Here is a 21,740-nt window from a genome sequence, read left to right as displayed (position 1 = left end):
TGCTCACTTCCGGGATCATTGAGAGGCTCCATGATCCGCCATTGCTGGGGAAAAAAAAGGTCCATTGGAGTGAACAGAGTTTTCACTACTCTCTCTCAACGAGCATTTTTTGTTATTGCCATCCATATACGGGCAACAGACAGACAGATGTGACATTGCTGATCTCGAGTAGGGGTCAACTGATCATCGGTGCCAACATTCACCATTTTTATGATTAGCGATATCAGCTTTTTTTTAAGACGATTTGCTGATGAGATTATTTCACTTTAAAATGTACTATTTCAGCTTTGACGCAGCCACAGTCACCACTCTCTGGACTTAAGCAATGTCCCATCCATATATGTTTGTTCAACTTCAAAATAATGCTGCTGATCGCTTAGTGCACTTTTGCAGATAAGGTTATGTTGAAAGGTTCAGTGAATTAATCATAAACTTTAAAGGGACAGTAAGTGATTTTAATCCAATACACTTTATAAAATTCAGCTAATATTTCCTCACAGCCTGCTAGCTGTCAGTTCTATGTGTACCCTGGCTCTGCAGACCGCACCTCAAAATGACGCATGTGCAGTTTGTAAACATCAAACGCTACGACTCAGAGGTTTTGGCCTTGTGGTTAGCTTGTCGGTCCCCCATACCGAGTAGCGGGATCACAGCTCGACCAGTGCAGTCAAATCATCATCAACAACAGAGAGAGACAAACTTATTGCCTCTTTGTTTTAAGAGTATGTGTTTTTGACAATTTTTTACTGCAGACAATTATCGATTTCAAACATTGGTTATCTGCATCTGTAATGGCCCTGAAAAAGCCATATCGTTTTACACCTAATCTCGATTGCAGCCACAATGGAAGCACGAAATAATCAAACACTGATTGTAAACAAAGGGTTTTATGTTGGTCCCGCTGAACACAAGGAAGCCGCTCAGCAAACAGAGTGAGAAATCCATGACTGTAGAGACTGAAGGGGGGCTGTTGAAAGGCATTCCTGGAAAAACTCACTGTGGGGAGCAGGCTCAATGGAGAAAAGGAAACAAAAACATGCCACTAACACTTATTACATATATTCATCTGTCAATATACACAATGTAGTAGCTTACTGGGTTTGTGACTGTAGCAGCACCTTCATATTATAGATAAATCTCCAGTGATTAAATAAGACGATTATAATAACAACACAGAAAAGTGCTCAACGCTAGGCGTGCACACTGGTATATGGTAATAATGAGAGGAGATGACTGTTGTGGTGGAGCTCATCTAAAAGGGATTTTCATGTTTTATCATTATACAATAAAATAATATATAAAAATATATTTTTGTTTTAAATGAACAGGTGTCTTTCTTCTTAAGACTCAAATATAAAATGCATAATATTTACACCAGCATCATTAGTCAGACAGTGAGTGTGTGTGTGTGTGTAGTTGAGTCACTAAACCTCAAGTCAGAGTAAAGTCTCAAGTCCTTCCAATCAGAGTCTAAATCATCAAAGAAGAGCCAGAGTGGAGTCTCCCATCACCCGAATCAGAGTCCCTCTTGTCAAGGTTGAATTTGATGTAAAGGACTTCACAGGCCCACCTCTATCCCAAGAAATGAGAACCAGGACCTGTGAGATCAGTTTTCATACAAAAACGAGTTCTGGTCTGGCATTTCTTGGTGCTACTTGCGTTCGTCTGCTCTTGCACGTCCAAGACCGACTCATCAGTACACAAGCTCAAGCCTTGTCACGAGTCCCGAAAAATCAAGACTTGAGTTGGACTTGAGTCCAAGTCCTGGATTTGAGTACTACACCACTGTTCAGTACACACACACCGTTGTCTTGTTATGCTGTTGGATAATGGGGGAGACATTAGTAGACTCCTTTTGTTTCTTCTCTGCATTGTGCTGGACCAGGGGGGGCCTGCCGGCAGTCCTGCGATGGGGTTTCTTAGCAGAGTGGCCTGAAGATGATCCATCATTAGTTCTTTTGCTGCTAAGTGTCCTTCTGCCAGCTGTCCTGTCAGTGGGACTGACATCCTTTCGCTCCGCGGCAGGGAGTAGCTCGCACACAGAAGAGGGAGAGTCTTCCTCTGGAGGCCGCTGCAGCACAACAGAATGGAAGACACAGGAATGACCAACCTCACTCGTACATACATTAAATTTTAACAGTACAACCCCTAAATATGGCTGATTATTTTCCCCATCAAAGTTCTGTGAATAATTCCCTGGGAAAATCTGGGGAATGTAAAAACAAAAAATGTCCTATCTCGCAATGTAAAAGAAAGTGAAAAACAATTTGAGCTGCCCCTTTGTCCAGATTCAAGCCTAAATTTAATGGGTTCTTTCTTGGCCCATGTCCCAACCTTCGATCAAGTTTCTAGCAGTTTTTATGTAATCCTGCTGTCAATCCAACAAACAAAGAGACAGAGGTGGAAACATAATCTCCTTGGCAAATGTGAACAAAAAATTCATAACAACTGGAATTGGGCGAAAAACTGCCACACAAAAGACTGTCCAGAGGAAAATGACAATACAGTCTGTTACAGTGAGTTCATAGGTGATGTGGTCAGATTGGGTTTGTAAAGGAAGGGAAAATGAATGCCCAAATTTACCAGCGTGTCTCAGGATAATGTCAGGGAAAAGGTGACATTTGTTTCACAATAATAATAAAAGAGTGCGTTCTGTACACTTCTTAAAGCATTTCTTTTCATCTTGCTCTCACCTGAAGAAGAGGAGTGTCAGCACGGGATATGGAGGTGGGAGGACACTGTGATACCTTGGCTAGGTCCAGAAGCACCTCCTCGTGGTGCAGGTTGTCCTGGGACGTGCCAGGCTCATCCAGGGTGATTACAATGGCACTGGTGTTATCAGCGCGCAACATTCGCTGGCGCCACCGCAGGAGAGCATGGCTGACGAGCTGCCGTGCACTTGACAGGCCACACTGTGCCTGAAGCAGGGAAGGCTGTTATTACACCGACATTGTCTGATAATAGAATCAGCATTACTCTATTTCATTATTTTTCAAGTATAATTATAGGGTCTTTCAATCACGCTTGCTTCTCTAACCTTTAGTCTACAACAAACCACAAACCACTGCATTAAAAAAGTATGCATTTTAAAATTTTCAATTCAATTCATTTTTCCCCTCAAACACTACTTTACATTCAATGCCCAATAAGGACAAGGTGAAAATAGAAATTTTAGACACTTTACGGATGTATTAAAAATGAAAAACTGAAATATTACAATGAAAAAGTTTTCATACATTGCTGTTAAACTTGAATTTTAGCTCAGCTTCCTCTAATTTCTCTTGATCATCTGTGATAAGTTTCTACACTATGACTGGGGTAAACATGGGGTTAATTCACTTAATTGGACTTGATTAAGAAAAGCAAAACTGCAGTATTGAAGGTTCCCAAGAGCCAGAGGCTCTTTTTAAATGGAAATGGTTTGGACTTGGACAAGGACTTCCTAGAGCTGGTTGCAGTACTGAGCACTCTGTGCATAAGGGCCTTGATCGGAGAGTTGAATAAAAACCTGATGGTCACTGTTTGAGCCAAATTGGGTACTTGAAGGGGTCAGAATACTTATAATACCTTATAATATGACGAATAAGCTACCAGTTAACAGAAATAAGTCTTTGTGACTGTAGCTTACACGTACCATCACGTCGTTATTGTTCTGACACATGGAGATGGCCTCTTGAGGTGGCACCATGTTCCACAGACCATCACTACCCAGGATGATGTAACGGTGTTTCCTGGGGTCAAGGGTCACCACACTGGTGTCAGGCTCAGGAGAGACCACAAACTCACCACTGTAGAAGTCATAGCTCCACAGATCACCTGTTGCAGAGAAGAGAAACTTTGCTGAGGGCACCATTGGTCTCAACAAACAGTATTCATGATTACTGACTTTGGCTAACCGATTATTCACTGAGATTACTGGTTGACTGCTCTTCCTACCTAGTGCGCGGGCTACTGCCAAGAATGGTATCTGGTCAATGATAGTGCTGCGACGGACTGGCCCATTGTGACTCAGCCTGGGCCTCTTCCAGACGACCCGGTTCACTCCAGATTTCTTGATCACACTTTAAGTACATAAAGGAGGAAAGGGAACAGAAGAACTGGTCTTTGACGCAAGCAAAGAATCAAAACATTTCACAAAGCTAGTCTCAGACGTTATGGGTGTGCTGCAACAACAGTTACACTCATCTGCCAGTTTATTATATACAGTACAATGAGCTAAAAGTAATTCAATCAACTACAGTTTTCCGATATATGAGCCTTTCACAGACATATCGGTATCAGCGCTTATGTTTATCAATATTACATATTTTATTGTACAGAATAAACAATGCAAAAAAATGCATTTATGATTATATTTTTCATAAAATAAATCATCAGAATCAGAATCAGTTTTATTTCCAGGTAAGTAACAGGTTACATACAAGGATTTTTTGGGGGTGTTATTAAGGTGCATGTAGCAGTCAACATATATACAAAGAATTAGAAAAAGAACATGGAATAAAATAAAATAGAATAAAATAAGATAAAATTTAATAAATTCACACTATTTACAATACATTTACAATAAATATCGTAATGGTTAAATGTGTGTGTGTGGTGGATTACGTTAATATGAAGTGAAATGTCCATGGGGAAGGAAGGGAGGTGTCAGTGGGGGTCCCGGGCCTTGTTGATGAGGCTGACGGCAGAAGGGAAGAAACTGTCTTTGTTTTGGTCTTGACAGACCTCAACCTCTTGCCGGAGGGGAGCATTTCAAAAAGTTTGTATCCGGGCTGGGAGGCATCTGCTACGATCTTTCCTGCACACTTCAGAGTACTGGAGGCATGCAGGTCCTGGAGGGGGCAGGTTGCAGCCAATCATCTTCTTGGCACAGCGGATGATACGCTGCAGTTTGCTTTTGTCCTTTGCAGTAGCAGCAGTATACCGGATGGTGATGGAGGGAGATGAGGATGGACTCGATGATGGCAGTGTAGAAGTTCCCCATCATCGCCTTTGGTCAGTTGAATTTCTTCAGCTGCCGCAGGAAGATCATCCTCTGCCGTGCCTTCTTGGTGAGGCTGCTAATGTTGTGTTCCCACTTGAGGTCCTGGGAGATGATGACTCCCCGGAAGCGGAAGGACTCCACATTGTCAACTGGAGAATCACAGAGGGTGATGGGGGAGGGTGGGGCTGCGTTCATTCTGAAATCCACAACCATCTCCACTGTCTTTAGAGTGTTGAACTCCAGGTTGTTCAGACTGCAACAAGTCACCAGATGGGTAATCTCCCACCTGTAGGCAGTCTCATCTCAACCTGAGATGAGCCCAATGAGGCTCCTGAATGAACTTCAGGAGCTTGAAGGACTGATGACTGGAGGTGCAGCCGTTGGTGTACAGGGAAAAGAGAAGTGGAGATAGCACACAGCCTTGAGGGGAGCCAGTGTTGACTGTCAGAGAGTTGGAGACGTGCTTCTCCAGCTTCACGTGCTGCTTCCTGTCAGACAGGAAGTTGGTGATCCATCTGCAGGTGGGGTCGGGCACATGCAGGTGGGAGAGCTTGTCATGTAGAAGAACCGGGATTATTGTGTTGAAAGCGGAGCTGAAATCAACAAACAGGATCCTGCCGTATGTTCCTGCAGTGTCCAGATGTTGGAGGTTGAAATGAAGAGCCATGTTAACAGCATCGTCCACAGACCTGTTGGCTCTGTAGGCAAACTGCAGGGGGTCCAGGAGTGGGTCAGTAATGTCTTTGAGATGAGACAGGACAAGGCGATCAGAGGACTTCATTACCACAAAGGTCAAGGCAACGGGTCTGTAGTCATTAAGTCCTGTGGGCCTTGTTTTTTGGGGTACAGTAAAGATGGTGGAGGTCTTGAAGCAGGCTGGTACATGGTATGTCTCCACTGAAGTGTTAAAAATGTCTGTGAACACCGGAGACAGCTGATTGGCACAGTGCTTCAAGGTGAAGGGAGAGACAGAGTCTGGTCCGGCTGCCTTGGTGTGAGGTGATGTTGTGGGGGATGGTGTCAGGTCTGTCCCATTGTCCTTCAAAGCGACAGTAGAATTCATTCAGACGGGAGGCCAGATGAGGGTTTGTAGTTGGTTATCTGCCTCAGGCCCTTCCAGACTGCAGAAAACTGCTGTTGGAGTCTAGTGGAATACAGGTGTTTGGCATCTCTCACTGCCTTACTAAACCTGTATTAAGACTCTTAAAACCGGCCTTTGTCAACACTCCTAAACGCTTTCTCCATTTTCCAGTCTCAGCTGTCTGAGTTCTGCTGTGAACCAGGGCTTGTTGTGGTTATAAATAACCCTGGTATGGATGGGATACAACTGTCCGCACAGACACTGATATATGAAGTCACAGCCTCTGTGTACTCATCCAGACTGTTAGTAGAAGTCCTGAACACATCCCAGTCAGTACAATCCAAGCATGCCCTTAGATCCTCCTTACCTTCACTGGACCACTTCTTTGATGTTTTTACTACAGGTTCAGAAAGTTTTCATTTCTGCCTGTATGCAGGTATCAGGGATCATGGCGTGATCAGATTGCCCCTGTGCAGCGTGAGGGACTGTGTGATATGCGTTGCTGGTGGTTGTGTAACAGTGATCCAAGGTGTTCTCTTTTCCGGTCAGCAACAAAAGAGTCCGGGTTTTTCCGCTCCACACACAGTATCTGGTCAGCGAGCACGCGCTGGGCCTCCTGCAAGTTGGCCTACAGCGGGATGTAAACACCGACCAGAATGAATGAAGCAAACTCACGGGGGAATAATAGGGGTTGCAGTTCACAATTAAAAGTTTCCAGAACAGGAGAACAGTGTTGTAGGATCACCGTCACATCTTTGCACCATCCACTGTTGATGTAAAAACCGATACCTCCACCTTTCGTTTTGCCGGAGAGCTCGGTGTCACGGTCCGCTCTGAACAGCTGGAAGCCTGCCTCACCAGTAGCTGAAGCTCATCCAGTTTGTTGCACAGTGATCAAACGTTGGAGTGAAATATTCCCGGTAGCGCAGTGCGTAATACACGGCAGCGGAGGCGCACAAGCACAAAGGTGAGGGCACCTTTGACCAAAATGTCCAGAATTTCCACAGAAGGGATGAGGAATTTAGGGAAATAAATCCACAGGAGTTGTTTCCCTGATGTTCATGAGCTCTTCTCTACTTAAAGGGCTCCGAGTTGTGAGACAAAACACTGAATTAACACACAAAACAAGACAAACTGCTGCACAGCAACACACCGAGGCAGCCATCTTGTTTATGTTCTTAAATCAAGTTCTATATATATATATATATATATATATATATATATATAAGATTGAATTTGTGTTTTCTTTTTGATTAAAGTTATTTATGATAACGTTTATGGTTAAACTAAAATATCCTCAATTACATTTCCTTGTCATAAAGGCTTGATAATGACATCTTAGGAATCATTGAAAGATTTAATTTGTTTATATATATATAAAGTGCATCCGGAAAGTATTCACAGCGTTTCACTTTTTCCACATTTTGTTATGTTATAGCCTTATTTTAAAATGGATTAAATTCATTTTTTTCCTCAAAATTCCAATTTTTGCAAATTTATTAAAAATACAGAACGGAAATATAACGTACATAAGTATTCACAGCCTTTGCTCAATACTTTGTTGAAGCACCTTTGGCACCAATTATAGCCTCAAGTCTTTTTGAGTATGATGCTACAAGCTTGGCACACAAGTCTGGGCTCTGGCTGGGCCACTCAAGGACATACACAGAGCTGTCCCGTAGACACTCCTATGTTATCTTGGCTATGTGCTTAGGGTCGTTGTCCTTTTGGAATTTGAACCTTTGCCCCAGGCTGAAGCCCAGAGCGCTCTGGAGCAGGTTTTCATCAATGATGTCTCTGTACATTTCTGGGTTCAACTTTCCCTTGATCCTGACTAGTCTCCCAGTTCCTGCCGCTGAAAAACATCCCCACAGCATGATGCTGCCACCACCATGCTTCACTGTAGGGATGGTATTGGACAGGTGATGAGTGTTGCCTGGTTTCCTCCAGATATGATGCTTGCCATTCAGGCCAAAGAGTTAAATCTTTGTTTCATCAGACCAGAGAATTTTGTTTCTCATGGTCTGAGAGTCCTTCAGGTGCCTTTTGGCAAACTCCAGGCGGGCTGTCATGTGCCTTTTACTGAGGAGTGGCTTCCGTCTGGCCACTCCACATTGAAACGCTGGAGCTCTGTCAGAGTGACCATCGGGTTCTTAGTCACCTCCCTGAGTAAGGCCCTTCTTCCCCGATTGCTCAGTTTGGCCGGGCGGCCAGCTCTGGGTAGAGTACTGGTGGTTCCAAACTTCTTCCATTTACAGATGATGGAGGCCACTGTGCTCATTGGGACCTTCAATGCTGCAGAAATCTTTCTGTACCCTTCCCCAGATCTGTGCCTCGATACAATCCTGTCTCAGAGGTCTACAGACAATTCCTTGGACTTCATGTCTTGGTTTGTGCTCTGACATGCCCTGTCAACTGTGGGACCTTATATAGACAGGTGTGTGCCTTTCCAAATCATGTCCAATCAACTGAATTTACCACAGGTGGACTCCAATCAAGTTGGAGAAACATCTCAAAGATGATCGGTGTTGACAGGATGCACCTGAGCTCAATTTTGAGTGTCATGGCAAAGGCTGTGAATACTTATGTACATGTTATATTTTCGTTCTTTATTTTTAATAAATTTGCAAAAATTCCAAACAAACTTTTTTCACGTCGTCATTATGGGGCATTGTGTGTAGAATTTTGAGGAAAAAAATGTATTTAATCCATTTTGGAATAAGACTGTAACATAACAAAATATGGAAAAAGTGAAGCGCTGTGAATACATTCCGGATGCACCGTATACGATGTATCGGCATCAGAAATCTCGTACTCCCTTATATCGATATCGGCATCGGGCCCCGAAAAATCTGTCGGGCTTTAATCATTACAATAAATGATGCTTTTATGGAGGATACAGTGTTCTGTTTTTTTTTTATTTGAGAAGTTTCAAATGATACTGCTTAAGTAAAAACTAGTTTAAATGAAGGGGACTTAATCCTGCTTTTAAAGCTAATCTTAAATGGAGCAACTCATTCCAAGTCAATTTCAGAGTGTTATATTATTTCACTGATTCATAAAAGGCGGCTAAAAACAATGCTACACTTAAGTGCTTTTTAATTTGGTTAATGCAGGAAAGTTGAAGATTCACTCGTATAATTAAAATATACAGTGTAAATACTCAATTTGACAGCACTGAAAAAAGCACCTTTCCAAGTCTGATAAAATATCTCATCTTAGTATCTGATATCCAAGATGTGTTAATTTCCACTCTGATGCAATTTATGATACCTTAAATGATATAAACAGCTGGCAGAGTAATAGCTGAAATGCCTTTTCATTAGTTCTCTCTTATTGTCCCAAACAGGGAGAGCTAACAGACTGTAGATATGCTGGTGCAGCACATTATGACATTTAGTCTTTACTATGTCGCTTATTTTCAAACCTACACGGACACATCAGGCAGTGTTACTTGTGTGGCAGTATTGATTTGTTGACAGATGACATGTTGCGATACAGTTACAACACATCATTTTCATCAAAATACATTTGAGCTCTTCAGCTTGTTTGCCTGGAGTGGTCATGCATCACTCTGAGCATTGACATGGTGAGTGGAAGTTGGATGAATTCACTTTGCATCATCACACATATTCAAGGAACACCACATATCGATGTATATCAAACAACAAGACTGATATTAGATTCCATGATCCTTCATAGCATTGTAAAGCAGCAGCTATTTTTATAAAGTACTGACATACCACATAATATGAAAGAATTTAATGTACCATCTTTATAATATTCTTATATATTTTGCAGTAACAATGAATTGAGCTGTATCTACACAGCTAGGGTCAATTGTATTGCCATGACCACGTATTGCATAAAAGTCAAATCTTTAGAGCTTTGCAGTTTAACCACAGCTAAGTAAGCATGAAAAATTGGTTGTTGTTAAACCACCCGGGGCCTTGTCAGTGGACATGCCACAGAGAGTATAAAGAACATTATATATAAAATTCTGATCTACTAATGTAAAAAAAATAAAGAGACAGTTCTTGGTTACAGCTGCTTCTTTGTTGCTGATAGAGCGTAGTTATTCATGAGAATGAATATGCTGTTACTAATCTGAAATTGGAGATTTACACTGAATTTCCAACATATGCCGCAGTGTGTTCTTTAACCCAGTGGTTTCAAAAATGAGGGGTCAGGAAACCCGGGGTGGGCTGTGAGACACAGAGGCAGAGGTCGCTAGATGATTTGAAGAAATAAAATAAAACTTTAAAACAATTACAAATAGAAGATATTAGCAATTATTGTTTAAAAAGACAGAAAATGGTTGTTATATACAAAAACAAGCAAATGAAAAAAATTATGTCCAGGCCAGGCTGAAAAAATACTCTTTCCAATGCAATAAGTAGGCTGCATCAGGGAAGGTAATATCTATATTATAATTAAAAGAAAATGTAAAAGCAGGGTGACTTGTGTGTTAAGCCTTACCTTCCTCCGAGACCTTCAATGCGCTCCCTCTCTCTGGGAAGTTCGGGCTTGTGGTCCTGTGTAACTTCCACAGCTCTGATGAATGGAACTGAGGGGTCATCCTGGATCCCTAGAACCACTGCAGAATCCCCAACATGAGCCACATACATGCGGTTTCCTTTGATAACCACCACACTGGCTGTGGTGCCTGATGTGCTAGGAAGGCCAGTGTGTGTCTTTGGCCACTCAGCTGAGAAAAGAGAGGAAACACCATCATCAAGGTGATACATATTTGTTTTTATTTTTGTTTATAGTTCTTTATTATAATGTCAATGGTTAAATTGTAAATTAACAAGCCTGAATTTAAAAAAATTGTCACAGGGGTTTGATAACGAATCTATATCTATACATCGTTGATTGTTTTAGCTTCGAGACATGGGACTGGGAAATACATGCACCTAAGAATCGACTGCTAATCATCAAAGATTATTTGATTTACTCTCACACTGTGCCCTTGGGGTCAGCTCACTGGACACAGTCTGTTCAGGCGCAAGTTTTCCAGCGTTATCTGAGTCAAACGTGTCGGTCTGCACCAACTGTGAGACAGCTGACTTGTCCGGACACGTCCGGACACATCCGGGCAGACGAACACTCGAACAAACCGCAGGTAACTGTGTGGCATCGCACACGTTTTAGTAGCTTAGTTAAATCCAGTAATGCCATCAATTGTCTTCCACCGCTAACACTTTTTGTCTAATAATCCATTATTTACACAGGGGCGGAAATAAACACTACACGTGGTGACAACATCTTTTTGACCCTTTGCAAAGCCACAGAGCCTAAACGGAAAGACTTTACGGAGGTCAACCCTGTTTTAATTTGAGCTAGCTGAGCACAGCGCTCCATCAGCTACTACAAACTTTGAGGGTGACGGCCGCAGACCGCGGGCTGGTGTTGGGGTTGGCAGCGACCACTGATGTCCACGTTGTTCAAACAGATTGATACGGGCTCAAACGGCCCCGTGTCGGTCATGAGTTAGTACAGTGTGGGTGAACTTACGTAGCTTCTTCCACATGGCGTGGTGGCATGCCACAAATCCTTTGCGAATAGCAGAACAGACCTCTCGGTCGCAGTCGGACCAGAAGCCCCGCTGCTTCTTCATGAACTCCCACAAATAGTCCCGTGCAAACTGCGCAGCCTCGCGACCCCCGTGGCCGTCAAACACGGCGAAGAACGCTACGGAACGGCGGGAACGACTCTGCTGCGCTCGCAGCGGGCATTGGCCTCCCGGTGGACATGTTTTCGGTGGTGCGCTGTGGTTTTCCATTCGGTCAGAATCAATGGGTGCTCCTGAAAGCTGTGGAGACTCCACGAGTTCTCCAGTCCAGTGTGGATGCTTGACCTCCGCCACAGAGTTGACCGCACAGTATCTACCGCTGCCCTCCTCTGGCTCAACCAACGTCGCCTCCTCTTCTCCCGGCTCGGGCTCTACTATGATCTCGGTCACGTCTTCCATGTATTTCCTCCCTCCTTGGTCGGTGAACACACTCACTCGCATTAATAATGCGTTTTCCATTGCTCCAGAAACAAGGCGCTCCCCGGTTTCGAGGTGTTATTGACATATAATATGTATACAGAGAACTGTTTATACGAACGCTACGTTCCGCCTTTGTTTATGTGCGAGCGTAGTAGGCACGCTCTAACGCGTTGACGTCAAAGTCTGTCTTCTTCTACCACATGGACGTGTCAACGCCTGTAAAGCTGTTGCCCTCTAGAGGTTGTTATGGAACCCAAGCTATGGAACTATTATAAGAATTCTAATAACTACAGACATATCCATTTACATTTAGTAATGATGTCGTTGGGCATAATTGTTACAGGATAATCCGATTAGTATTATATAGTAAGAAAAAAACATTCTCCCCAAAAGACTGAGGAGTGGGGACAATGAGAAAATAAGTGTGTAACTGTTTCTGGCTCTTTTCTTGAGGTTATAATGTTTGTTTTTTTTCCTTCTTTATTTCAAACGGTCAACGTGAACAACCACAACAATAGCTAGTGTAAAAAGCACATACCTTCAGTGAGAGTCAAAAATCACTAGTAATCAGTGCTTGAAATTACAAAAAAGAAATGCCGGTACTCCATTTATTCACGTGGCATGAATGTCAGCTGTATTAGCATATTATTAAGTATTACATTATGAATTTTAACAGAGAAAAAAAACACCAGAAGATATTAATGATGTCCACAACATACATTTATTACATTACATTAATTTAGCAGATACTTTTGTCAAAAGCGATTTACAATAAGTGCATTCACCCATGATATTACCCCAAACTGAAAAAAATCGATAGAGTACATAAACATTTATCAAATAGGCAAAAACAGCTTGAAGTGGGTCCTGGGGAATACTCCCCTGGAAGAAAACGTTGTACATTTCGAAGTTAAATCCATCAACACTTACTTTGATATATATATAGGCTAGATATGTGCTGTAGTGAAAACATGTTCATCATAAACACATAGGTATGAATGTATGAGTATAAATACTGATCACCACCCTTAATATCCTTACAACCTATATGTGTTGTATGGACACTGACGAGCCCCACCCACATGCTATTACAAAATGAGGGAAAGTAACTGCCAATCACGACAACAGCGCGTTCATGCAAGGGCGACACCAGCTGATTCTCCGGTTCAGAGTTCCGTGTTCTGAGCCGAGCTTCACCAAACTTTGAATAAACGGGTGAATAGTTCTTTGAGCAGCAGTGGGGCTTTCTTCAGATGCAATCCGCAAAAAGAGCAATTAATGTCGATGTTACTCATAATCTTGTGGACAAGAGGCTCAACAGGGTCAAATCTGTGGAGCAACTTGATTGAGACTTTTACTGTTTTTTTTTTGTTGCATCGACTGCACAATGACGTCAGTGCGTCAGCGCCTGTGGATGTCTGCGTCGGGACGGGGGCACGGAATCGCTGTAGGGTCGGAAAAGATGGGAATAATATAGCAGTGTGGGAATTCTGGCATTGACTTGTGGATAGTAGGAGCACCTGTAATCGACACTTGAAAGCGAATGTTGTACGAGGTCGCGCGGAGAAGGAAGCGCTTCCGTTGCATTCAGGTAGCTAATGTAGGCAGAGTTAGGGAGGGCTGTAGCTGCTGGGCTTTTTTTTTTGGAGAGGGAAAACAACATGGCTGCGGTGGAGCTCGAATGGATCCCAGAAACACTGTACAACACGGCTATCTCGGCTGTGGTGGACAACTACAGCCGATCAAGAAGGGACATACGCTCGCTCCCGGAAAATATCCAGTTCGATGTTTATTATAAGGTGAGATCTGCTAAAGTACATGCTCGAGGTGTGTCTTACAGCCTCCACACTGACGAGTTGGTGTAGTGAACCAGCTGCTAGCTAGTTAGCTCTGTGTCGATAAGGGTTTGTTAGCTGTTGAAGATGGAAAAAATGCTTTCTGCGGTCGAGCTAACTAACGCTAACTGTACCATTGCTACATTTTCTAAAATTCACATTAAGTTTGTTTATCTGTGTTATGAGCGTTTGTTTGACGGAGAAGCCTCCAGCGACATTGATCCTGTAGCTAATTGCGTCAGAGACTGTAAATTCATTGGGTTCGTGTCACATGTAAACAGTGTTTGTTTCAACCACTTTATTTAGACTAACAGTTCTTATGGAAAACAAACTTGTTACTACGTTTGACAGTCAAGTGTAATTTTTTTCCCCACAGACAATAAGCTTTAAATGACATTATTTTTATATGATATTATAAGTTTGAACTAGGGGTCAACCGATATGGCTATTTCCGGGCCCATACTGATTATTACTAATGTAAGAGACCGATAACCGATATTTGAAACCGATATTTGTCTGCAGTACAAGTGTCAAAAGGCGTCAACATTTGGAATAACAAACTCTTAACACAAAACATTGTTGAAATGCCTTAAAGCATGTTTAATTCACCGAACCTTTAACTATGACCTTAACACACAACGTGCATGGAGCTATCAGCAGCGTTATTATGAACAAATGAACAAAAAAACAATAAGTATATTGCTAAAGTCAGAGCCAAAGTAATGCATTTTAAATTGAAATTAAAGACTGACTTTGGAAATGCCATCTTCCTGGTGGGTTTAGTCTGTGGAACCGACAGACTTCAGGCTGGAGATACGTGCACTGCTGATATTTCGTACGCCCGGTGGCTTTTTAAAAAATTGTAGACGGCGCTACGGAGCCGTTTTGCAACGGCCGAGACTGTCCATGTTTGTAATGCGTGTGCCGTGTTTCTTGCCTGTTGAAGCATCCCCCACACAGTGAAAAAACAGCTCCCGTTTGGTGGCGAGCAGTGCTTTGCCACGGCCGCGCCTTTCGACGTAGACTAAAAAAACCTATGTACCGTTTGATCGGGAAGGTCTCATCTACGCACCGTCCAAGTTTGAGACAAAAGAGCAATTTCATACATATCATGTTGCCACTCTGAACATGTCTGCCAAGTTTGGTGAGACACAGATCATCCCAAGTGCCTCAAACATGTATCGTGTTTGATGGCGAACAAGGCGTCACCATGGCAACAGCGTTTGACACATGGTCAAAACTTTCACAGTACAATATCAGCCACGTCTCACAACTAAGCTGACCAAATTTGAGGTTTCTCCAGTGAACCTGCCAGGCAGAGGGAGTAAAAGTCAAATTTCTCACGACCTGTTGCCATTAGGTGGCGCTATGACTTGTGTCCAATTATGATATGTAGATGTGTTTAGGGCGGGACTGTTATCATGCCTGAGAAGTTTGGATCAGGAAAATCTCCTCTTGTGCAACCCCTGGTGGATGCATGCACCGGGGTCCGCGCACCTCGTGCTCGGGCCCTAATAATCCTTACAGAAACAATAGGGCCTTGCACCTCGGTGCATGCATGCCCCAGGTTCGCGCACCTCGTGCACGGGCCCTAATAATAATCCTTAAGGATTATTAGGGCCCTCGGTGCATGCGGCCCCCTGATGCATGGTGCACCGGGGTCCGCGCACCTTGTGCTCGGGCCCTAATAATCCTTACGGAAACAATAGGGCCTTGCACCTCGGTGCATGCGGCCCCTGGTGCATGGTGCACCGGGGTCCGCGCACCTCGTGCACGGGCCCTAATAATAATCCTTAAGGATTATTAGGGCCCTCGGTGCATGCGGCCCCCTGATGCATGGTGCACCGGGGTCCGCGCACCTTGTGCTCGGGCCCTAATAATCCTTACGGAAACAATAGGGCCTTGCACCTCGGTGCATGCGGCCCCTGGTGCATGGTGCACCGGGGTCCGCGCACCTCGTGCTCGGGCCCTAATAATCCTTACGGAAACAATAGGGCCTTGCACCTCGGTGCATGCGGCCCCTGGTGCATGCTGCACTGGGGTCCGCGCAAACCTCGTGCTCGGGCCCTAATAATGATCCTCACGGAAACAGTAGGGCCTTGCACCTCGGTGCATGCGGCCCCGTCCGCGCACCTCGTGCTCGGGCCCTAATAATAATCCTTACGGAAACAATAGGGCCTTGCACCTCTGGTGCATGCGGCCCCCTGGTGCATGCACTGGGGACCGCGCACCTCGTTGCTCGGGCCCTAATGATCTTAGCTGCAAATCTTAAAGGGCACATATTATGCTCATATTCAGGTTCATACTTTATTTTGGGTTACCACCTGAAAAGGTTTACATGCTCTAATGTTCTGAAAAGGCAGAGGGTGTTCGTCTTTTCACCCTCTGTCTGTCACTTCTGACGTCCGCAATTTTATTATGATGCATGACTGCAAGGTACAACCTACAGTAATACAATTTAATACTGATTACTAGCTTTTTTTAGGATGGTACAGAAACCATTATGAAGTCTATAACCTGCACAACATTCCAATGATCAGGAAAACCACATTCTTCGGTGCGAAGTGCAGGATCAGTCTGTGGAAGGCCTCCAGCGATGACGTTTGATAATGGTGGCTCACCTTCGCCACAGCCTTGAGGACTCTCCTGTTGTTCATGATCTTCTCCACTGTGTGCAGCGCCACTGACCCTTGAGTAACATTGCAAAAAGATTTAGCAAAAGAGCAGCTCATACATCAATAATCTGTCACTTTAACACGGATATGTGAAGTGATATTTGTTAGGGCTGAACGAATTGGGGAAAATATTGAATCGCGATTTTTTTAAACAGATATTGCGATTTGATTTGCGATTATAATTAGCACGCGCACACACACACTGGCAGAGAGCGAGGTGTGTTGAAGAGGAGAAGGGGAGATAACTCTCTCTCTGTTAGCAGCCTGTCTCTTTAACGAGGGAATAATCGTGGTGTTCGTCACCTCACGGTGCCACGTAAGACATTTTCGTACGGAGTAACAGTCTCAAACAGCTCTCGTGTGGTTCTGTGTTCGTCACTTATTTCACTGACTTGTTGGCCGTACACTTGTCAAGTAGCTGCTGTGGCACTGTGCCAAACACTGATACAGGTTGGTGGTGTTGCCCTGTGAAGTAGCAACGGTAGCGCGGCATGTTTTGCACAACACCTGACGCTGCGTGGCATCGTCCTTTTTAAAACCGACGTGCTGTTCCTCTTCGAGACTAAATCCATCAGCCCTAATATTTGTGACTTCTTCATTCATCTTTGAGTTTTGAGGGGAGTTTGTTTGTTTAGATACCTGGAAGGACCCCTTGTTTGGATCCCTTGATACTCTGTCAGGATGTGCACATTTGGGGAAGAGGGGGTCCTCATGCTCATGGATGTTTTGTATCTGGTTGAAAAGCGAAGTCCACTTGGTCACCTTCTCAGGCCCTGAGGTTGAAGAGGTTGCGTTCCAATAGACTTGGTTCTTTAAACCGTGGAACTGGGCTGTAGCCGATTGGTTTGATGAACTCTGAAATACAAGGGCAAATAGAACAAATTCAACAAATAAACGAATTCATATAAAAATGTACACACACAGCCATGTTAGCGATAGCACTGTTTGTAACAAAGGCCGGGCGGAACCGGTGTCCCTCGCTCAACTCCTTATTCTAATTTGCCGTCATCTACAACAGGTCAAAGTGTATCCGTGGCAGTTAATCCAAAATAGGATTTTTGAAAAGCAACCAACCGTCATAACAGCCGTATCAAATGGGCCTCATCGTTACGCAGAGCAGCAGCAACAACAGAGCAAAGCTAGCAGTAGCAAAGTTAGCAGACCTTATAAAGTCCACCTCCACACCAGAGGTAAATTAACCGCCTGTAGGGCCGCAACTAACAATTATTATTATAATCGATTAATCTGTCGATTATTTTCTCAATTAATCGATTATTTGTTTGGTCCATAAAGTGTCATAAAATTGTGAAAAATTAAGATTGTGTTTCCCGAGAACCTCAAGATGATTTTTTATTTTTTCCACACACCAAAGATATTTAGTTTAGTGTCATAGTGGAGCAAATAAACCAGAAAATATACACATTTAAGAAGCTGAAATCAGAGAATTTGAAAGTTTGTCCCCATAAAAACTTCTTGAACCGATTAATCTATTGTTAAAATAGTTGGCAATTAATTAAGTAATTGATTAACTGTTGCCGCTTTAGTCGCGTGCTAGACTCCAATCATAACATTACAGGCTATAAAATCCTAAATCCACCTCCACACGTGAGAGACGCCGAGATGCGCGAGCACTGTTAAATATAATGAGAGCACTTAACAATCCTACATTTGTACACAATGTTGCCACATGCCAACTTCACAGTCTGACCCTAAGTAGTGCTTAGGGTCTCCAGTACCGGAGACCACAATAGAAACTAACTACAGTAGCTGTGGTGCAAACAGCAGGCTGTCCAGAAAACACAGTTACTGAAGAGTGCTGATAAAAGAAATGCTTAGACTACAATTAATCTTACAGCAATTTAACCAACCCTCATAGTGTCAACGTTATTGTGGCTGCTTCGGCGACGGCAAGTAACTAAAGCTGTAACTTCAATGACACACGTAATGTTTACATCAGAGGACACACTAGCTTATGCTAATGCGGCTAAACAAAAAATGGTTGGAAAAACAGTCCAAGGTGGTTTCCACAAACAAGAAGGATTTTGCCGACAGTAGCTGGGACATTTCCATCAAAATGAATTTGATCCTAGATCTTGTGTCCTCTGAGGCTGGGAGTCGATGTACCGATTTATGTTGGTCTGTACAGCCAACAACAGAGCAAACGTACTTTTATTTTTTGGGCATAATGCTAGCAGTTCATCTTTCGCTTGCTGAGAAAAAACAATGTTGTGACAATAACAAACAATATGTGCTCTGGTGGCTTGGAGTTCATGGGTGAGATCTCAGGTTGGGGCGGGGTTACCCCAGAAGAGCTCCATTTCCTACGTAGGAGCAGGGGAGAAATGTGAACCGCTCTTTCAGAGCCCTTATGTAGGGTTTAGCCCGTCCACAAAATAATGACTTTGTGTTCTTTTCCACGCTTTGTGGGCCAGCGGGCACCCCAGATACCCAAATATATGTGCACAAACTCTGAAAGAGTGATTTTTGCATTTTGCACCTTTAAAATGTTGCAGATACCGATAATCATAAAATATCAGCGCAGAAAATCGGTCAACCCCTAACATGAACACAGTTCTGATGTGTAAACAGTTCTGCCTTTGAGCCATCAGCTGGGCCCGGAAACATGGTTTGTAGAAACACTGACATCAGGAGCACATTTTGCTTTTCAGCCTGATCGGACTATAGACCCAATTCACACAGGCAGTGACGATGCTCGTTTATGATGTACACTCTATAGATAAATCAAGAATATTTTCAGTTATAAATTTTAATGTATTTACTCTACACAGTTATTTTGGATTTGAAATGTACCATTTGAAGCTTGACACAGCCAAGGTTCCAATCATGGAAAATAGGCCAATCTGGGTCCCATCCAAACTTCATATGTGTTTTAAAGTATGTGTTGTGGATCCAAAGGTGTAGCAACATCGCTCCAGGGTGTCGGGTCAGGACACTAAAGTTGTGTTCAGGTGAGAGTGCAGATGAAAGATGGAGGCGGAAGCAGTTGTGGAGTTCAGACTATTAATCTAGATAGCAAGGTCATCACATTTTAGGTACAATCCAAAGGAAGGGAGACTCAAAGATGTCTTGAATTAGTCTAAATCTGAGGAGTTTTCACCGCCTATTATATTTGATGAGATCCTTTGATCTCAGGAGTGGGTGTGTACTAGATCTCAGGAGGGTGTATGCCTTTCATTCCTTTGATCCTTACATCCACGGGATTGCTTCTTCTCTGCTTTAGAGATTGGGAATGAACGCTCATAAACACATACAGTAAATCTGACAAGTAAAATGCATACAGCCGTAGTCGGCATATCACTGTCTCTTTGGCCTTTGTGACATGTTAATATGTGGTTTGGCATTAAAGCCAGGCCGAGGTTACGGTCATCACGCAGACTATATTCAAGGCTTTTCTCTTGTGTTGTGCGTTTTCACTGCAACAGATGATGAGCGTAACCACTTCTACATAATATAAAAAAAAGTGGTTATGTTTGACTTCTTTGTACTGCTCATGTTGGAGAGTTGTTCCACTGCTCATGGGATTCCACTACACTTTTTGATTTCTTAGTCAGGACATCAGTAAACACTTGTGGAGGTGAGCGTGATTCTGCCACTGAGTTGTAGGAGAGTGAAGCTTGATTTATGCTTGACGCATTGGTCCGTCCGCATGGTCGCCGTGACGTCAAATTGATGTCACTTCCTGTGTCGCCCGGAGTGCATAGGTACCGTTTCGCGAGGTTGTACACCTCCCATTTTTTGTAAATTGGCGCTCGTTACGTGTCCGGCGCATTGGCGATATGGACGAGCTGGTAGCAAAACTTTATCAGGTCCGCTTGTACAGGCACATATGATCTGACAATGAGGCAGATATTCACAAATGATAAAAACAGAATAATTCATGGCCCTGTTGAGATCTCTCCTTTAACACCATGAAGTTTAAAAATGAACTCTATTGTTTAGTCTAACGATGCTATTGAATAGTGAATGACTGCTAATTTCTCCTGTTCCGGGTGGTACCAGGTTCTGAATGCTCTGGAATGTTCTATGGGATGGTTGTTGCATTGTCCAGGGACAGGTGATAATATTCTTGAATGAGTGCTCAGAAGAGATGCAATTCATTCATTGTGATTTGATAAGTAGAAAGCTAGAGACTTTTTTTTTCAGGGAGAGGTGCTAATGTCCTGGAATGAGGGGAGATTTTCACTAGGACACGTTGCTTTTCTTCCTCATCTACCAATCCCAATACCAGCACTATTTTTGCCATGGTGTGATGCCTCTTTCTTCTTCGTGTGGTGATACCACCAGTGTAGCTAGTGTTTTGTCAACATCGAAACTTTTTGTTTAGGAGAAGACTGCACTTTGTCCAAATTTCTTGGTCAGCTTAGTTGTGAGTCATGGCTGATATTAATCTTTGAAAGTTTTGACCATGTATCAAACGCTGTTGCCATGGTGACGCATTGTTCGCCATCAAATTCGAATACCTGTTTGATGGACTTGGGATGCATTGTGTCTGACAAAACTTGGCAGACATGTTAAGAGTGGCAAATCATGATATCTGAAATGGCTCTTTGGTCTAATTGTGTCAAAATGGCTCCATAACGCCCCCTACAACATTTAAAGTCAAGGCCCCAACCTTTAAATTTGATGTAGATGACCAACATTTGTTTCTCGTGATGACCTACAAAAAAAGCCTGTCAAAGCCATTAGCTCTGCCCAACTGGAAGTCGGACATTTTTATTTTAATTTGGCGAAAATGTCAAATTGAAGGGGTCGTACTTTAACAAACTCCTCCTAGGTGGTTAATCGGATCCACCTCAAACTTGGGCAACATGTAGAAAAAGATCAACCTATACTCAAGGTTTTAGTCTAGGTCAAAAGGCATGGCTGTGGCGAAGTATGATTCACCATGAAACAGGAAGTGTTTATTTACGCGGCTAGGGACGCTTTAACACGCACGAAACTTGTCTGACAGAGGAAGTGAAATCCGCGACACATCCCGACTTGCGACGCGTGAGCGAGGGCCCGCTTGACACTGTTCGCAGTTTGAAAAACTGCATGGGACGACATGCTCTAGTTACCATTAGCTTCAGTATTGTGCCACTAATGGAAGAGTTGACATCTGTATTATTGTGAGTGAGACTCGTGCTCACCTTTCCCTCCATCTGTGTGT

At 43.3% G+C, this 21,740-nt stretch overlaps 2 protein-coding genes across 4 annotated transcripts in view; one reads left to right on the top strand and one right to left on the bottom strand.

The window, feature by feature from the left end:
• Positions 1 to 868: 868 nt before the first annotated feature.
• On the bottom strand, positions 869 to 12,235 carry LOC118299511 (protein phosphatase 1D). Its single transcript, XM_035623331.2, has 6 exons — positions 11,583 to 12,235; positions 10,545 to 10,773; positions 3,937 to 4,061; positions 3,635 to 3,816; positions 2,694 to 2,918; positions 869 to 2,071 (listed from the first exon to the last, which is right to left on the bottom strand). The coding sequence occupies exons 1-6, from the start codon at positions 12,097 to 12,099 to the stop codon at positions 1,790 to 1,792; spliced, it is 1,560 nt and encodes a 519-aa protein (XP_035479224.2). The 5' UTR covers positions 12,100 to 12,235; the 3' UTR covers positions 869 to 1,789.
• Positions 12,236 to 12,794: 559 nt separating this feature from the next.
• appbp2 (amyloid beta precursor protein (cytoplasmic tail) binding protein 2) overlaps positions 12,795 to 21,740 on the top strand; it is a 30,564-nt gene continuing 21,618 nt past the window's right edge. Inside the window, exon 1 of one of the 3 annotated variants that reach the window (XM_035623328.2) lies at positions 12,795 to 13,859. In XM_035623328.2, coding sequence (XP_035479221.1) covers positions 13,722 to 13,859 — 138 coding nt within the window. In that variant the 5' untranslated portion in view covers positions 12,795 to 13,721. Of the gene's footprint in view, positions 13,860 to 19,851; positions 20,166 to 21,740 lie in introns of those variants that run through there. The other 2 variants (XM_035623329.2, XM_035623330.2) reach the window with 2 other exon arrangements.

This window comes from Scophthalmus maximus, chromosome 11 (genome assembly GCF_022379125.1).
Source record: "Scophthalmus maximus strain ysfricsl-2021 chromosome 11, ASM2237912v1, whole genome shotgun sequence".
Lineage (NCBI taxonomy): Eukaryota > Metazoa > Chordata > Actinopteri > Pleuronectiformes > Scophthalmidae > Scophthalmus > Scophthalmus maximus.
Note: the sequence above shows the minus strand (reverse complement) of the source record. Positions and strands in the feature narration are given on the sequence as shown.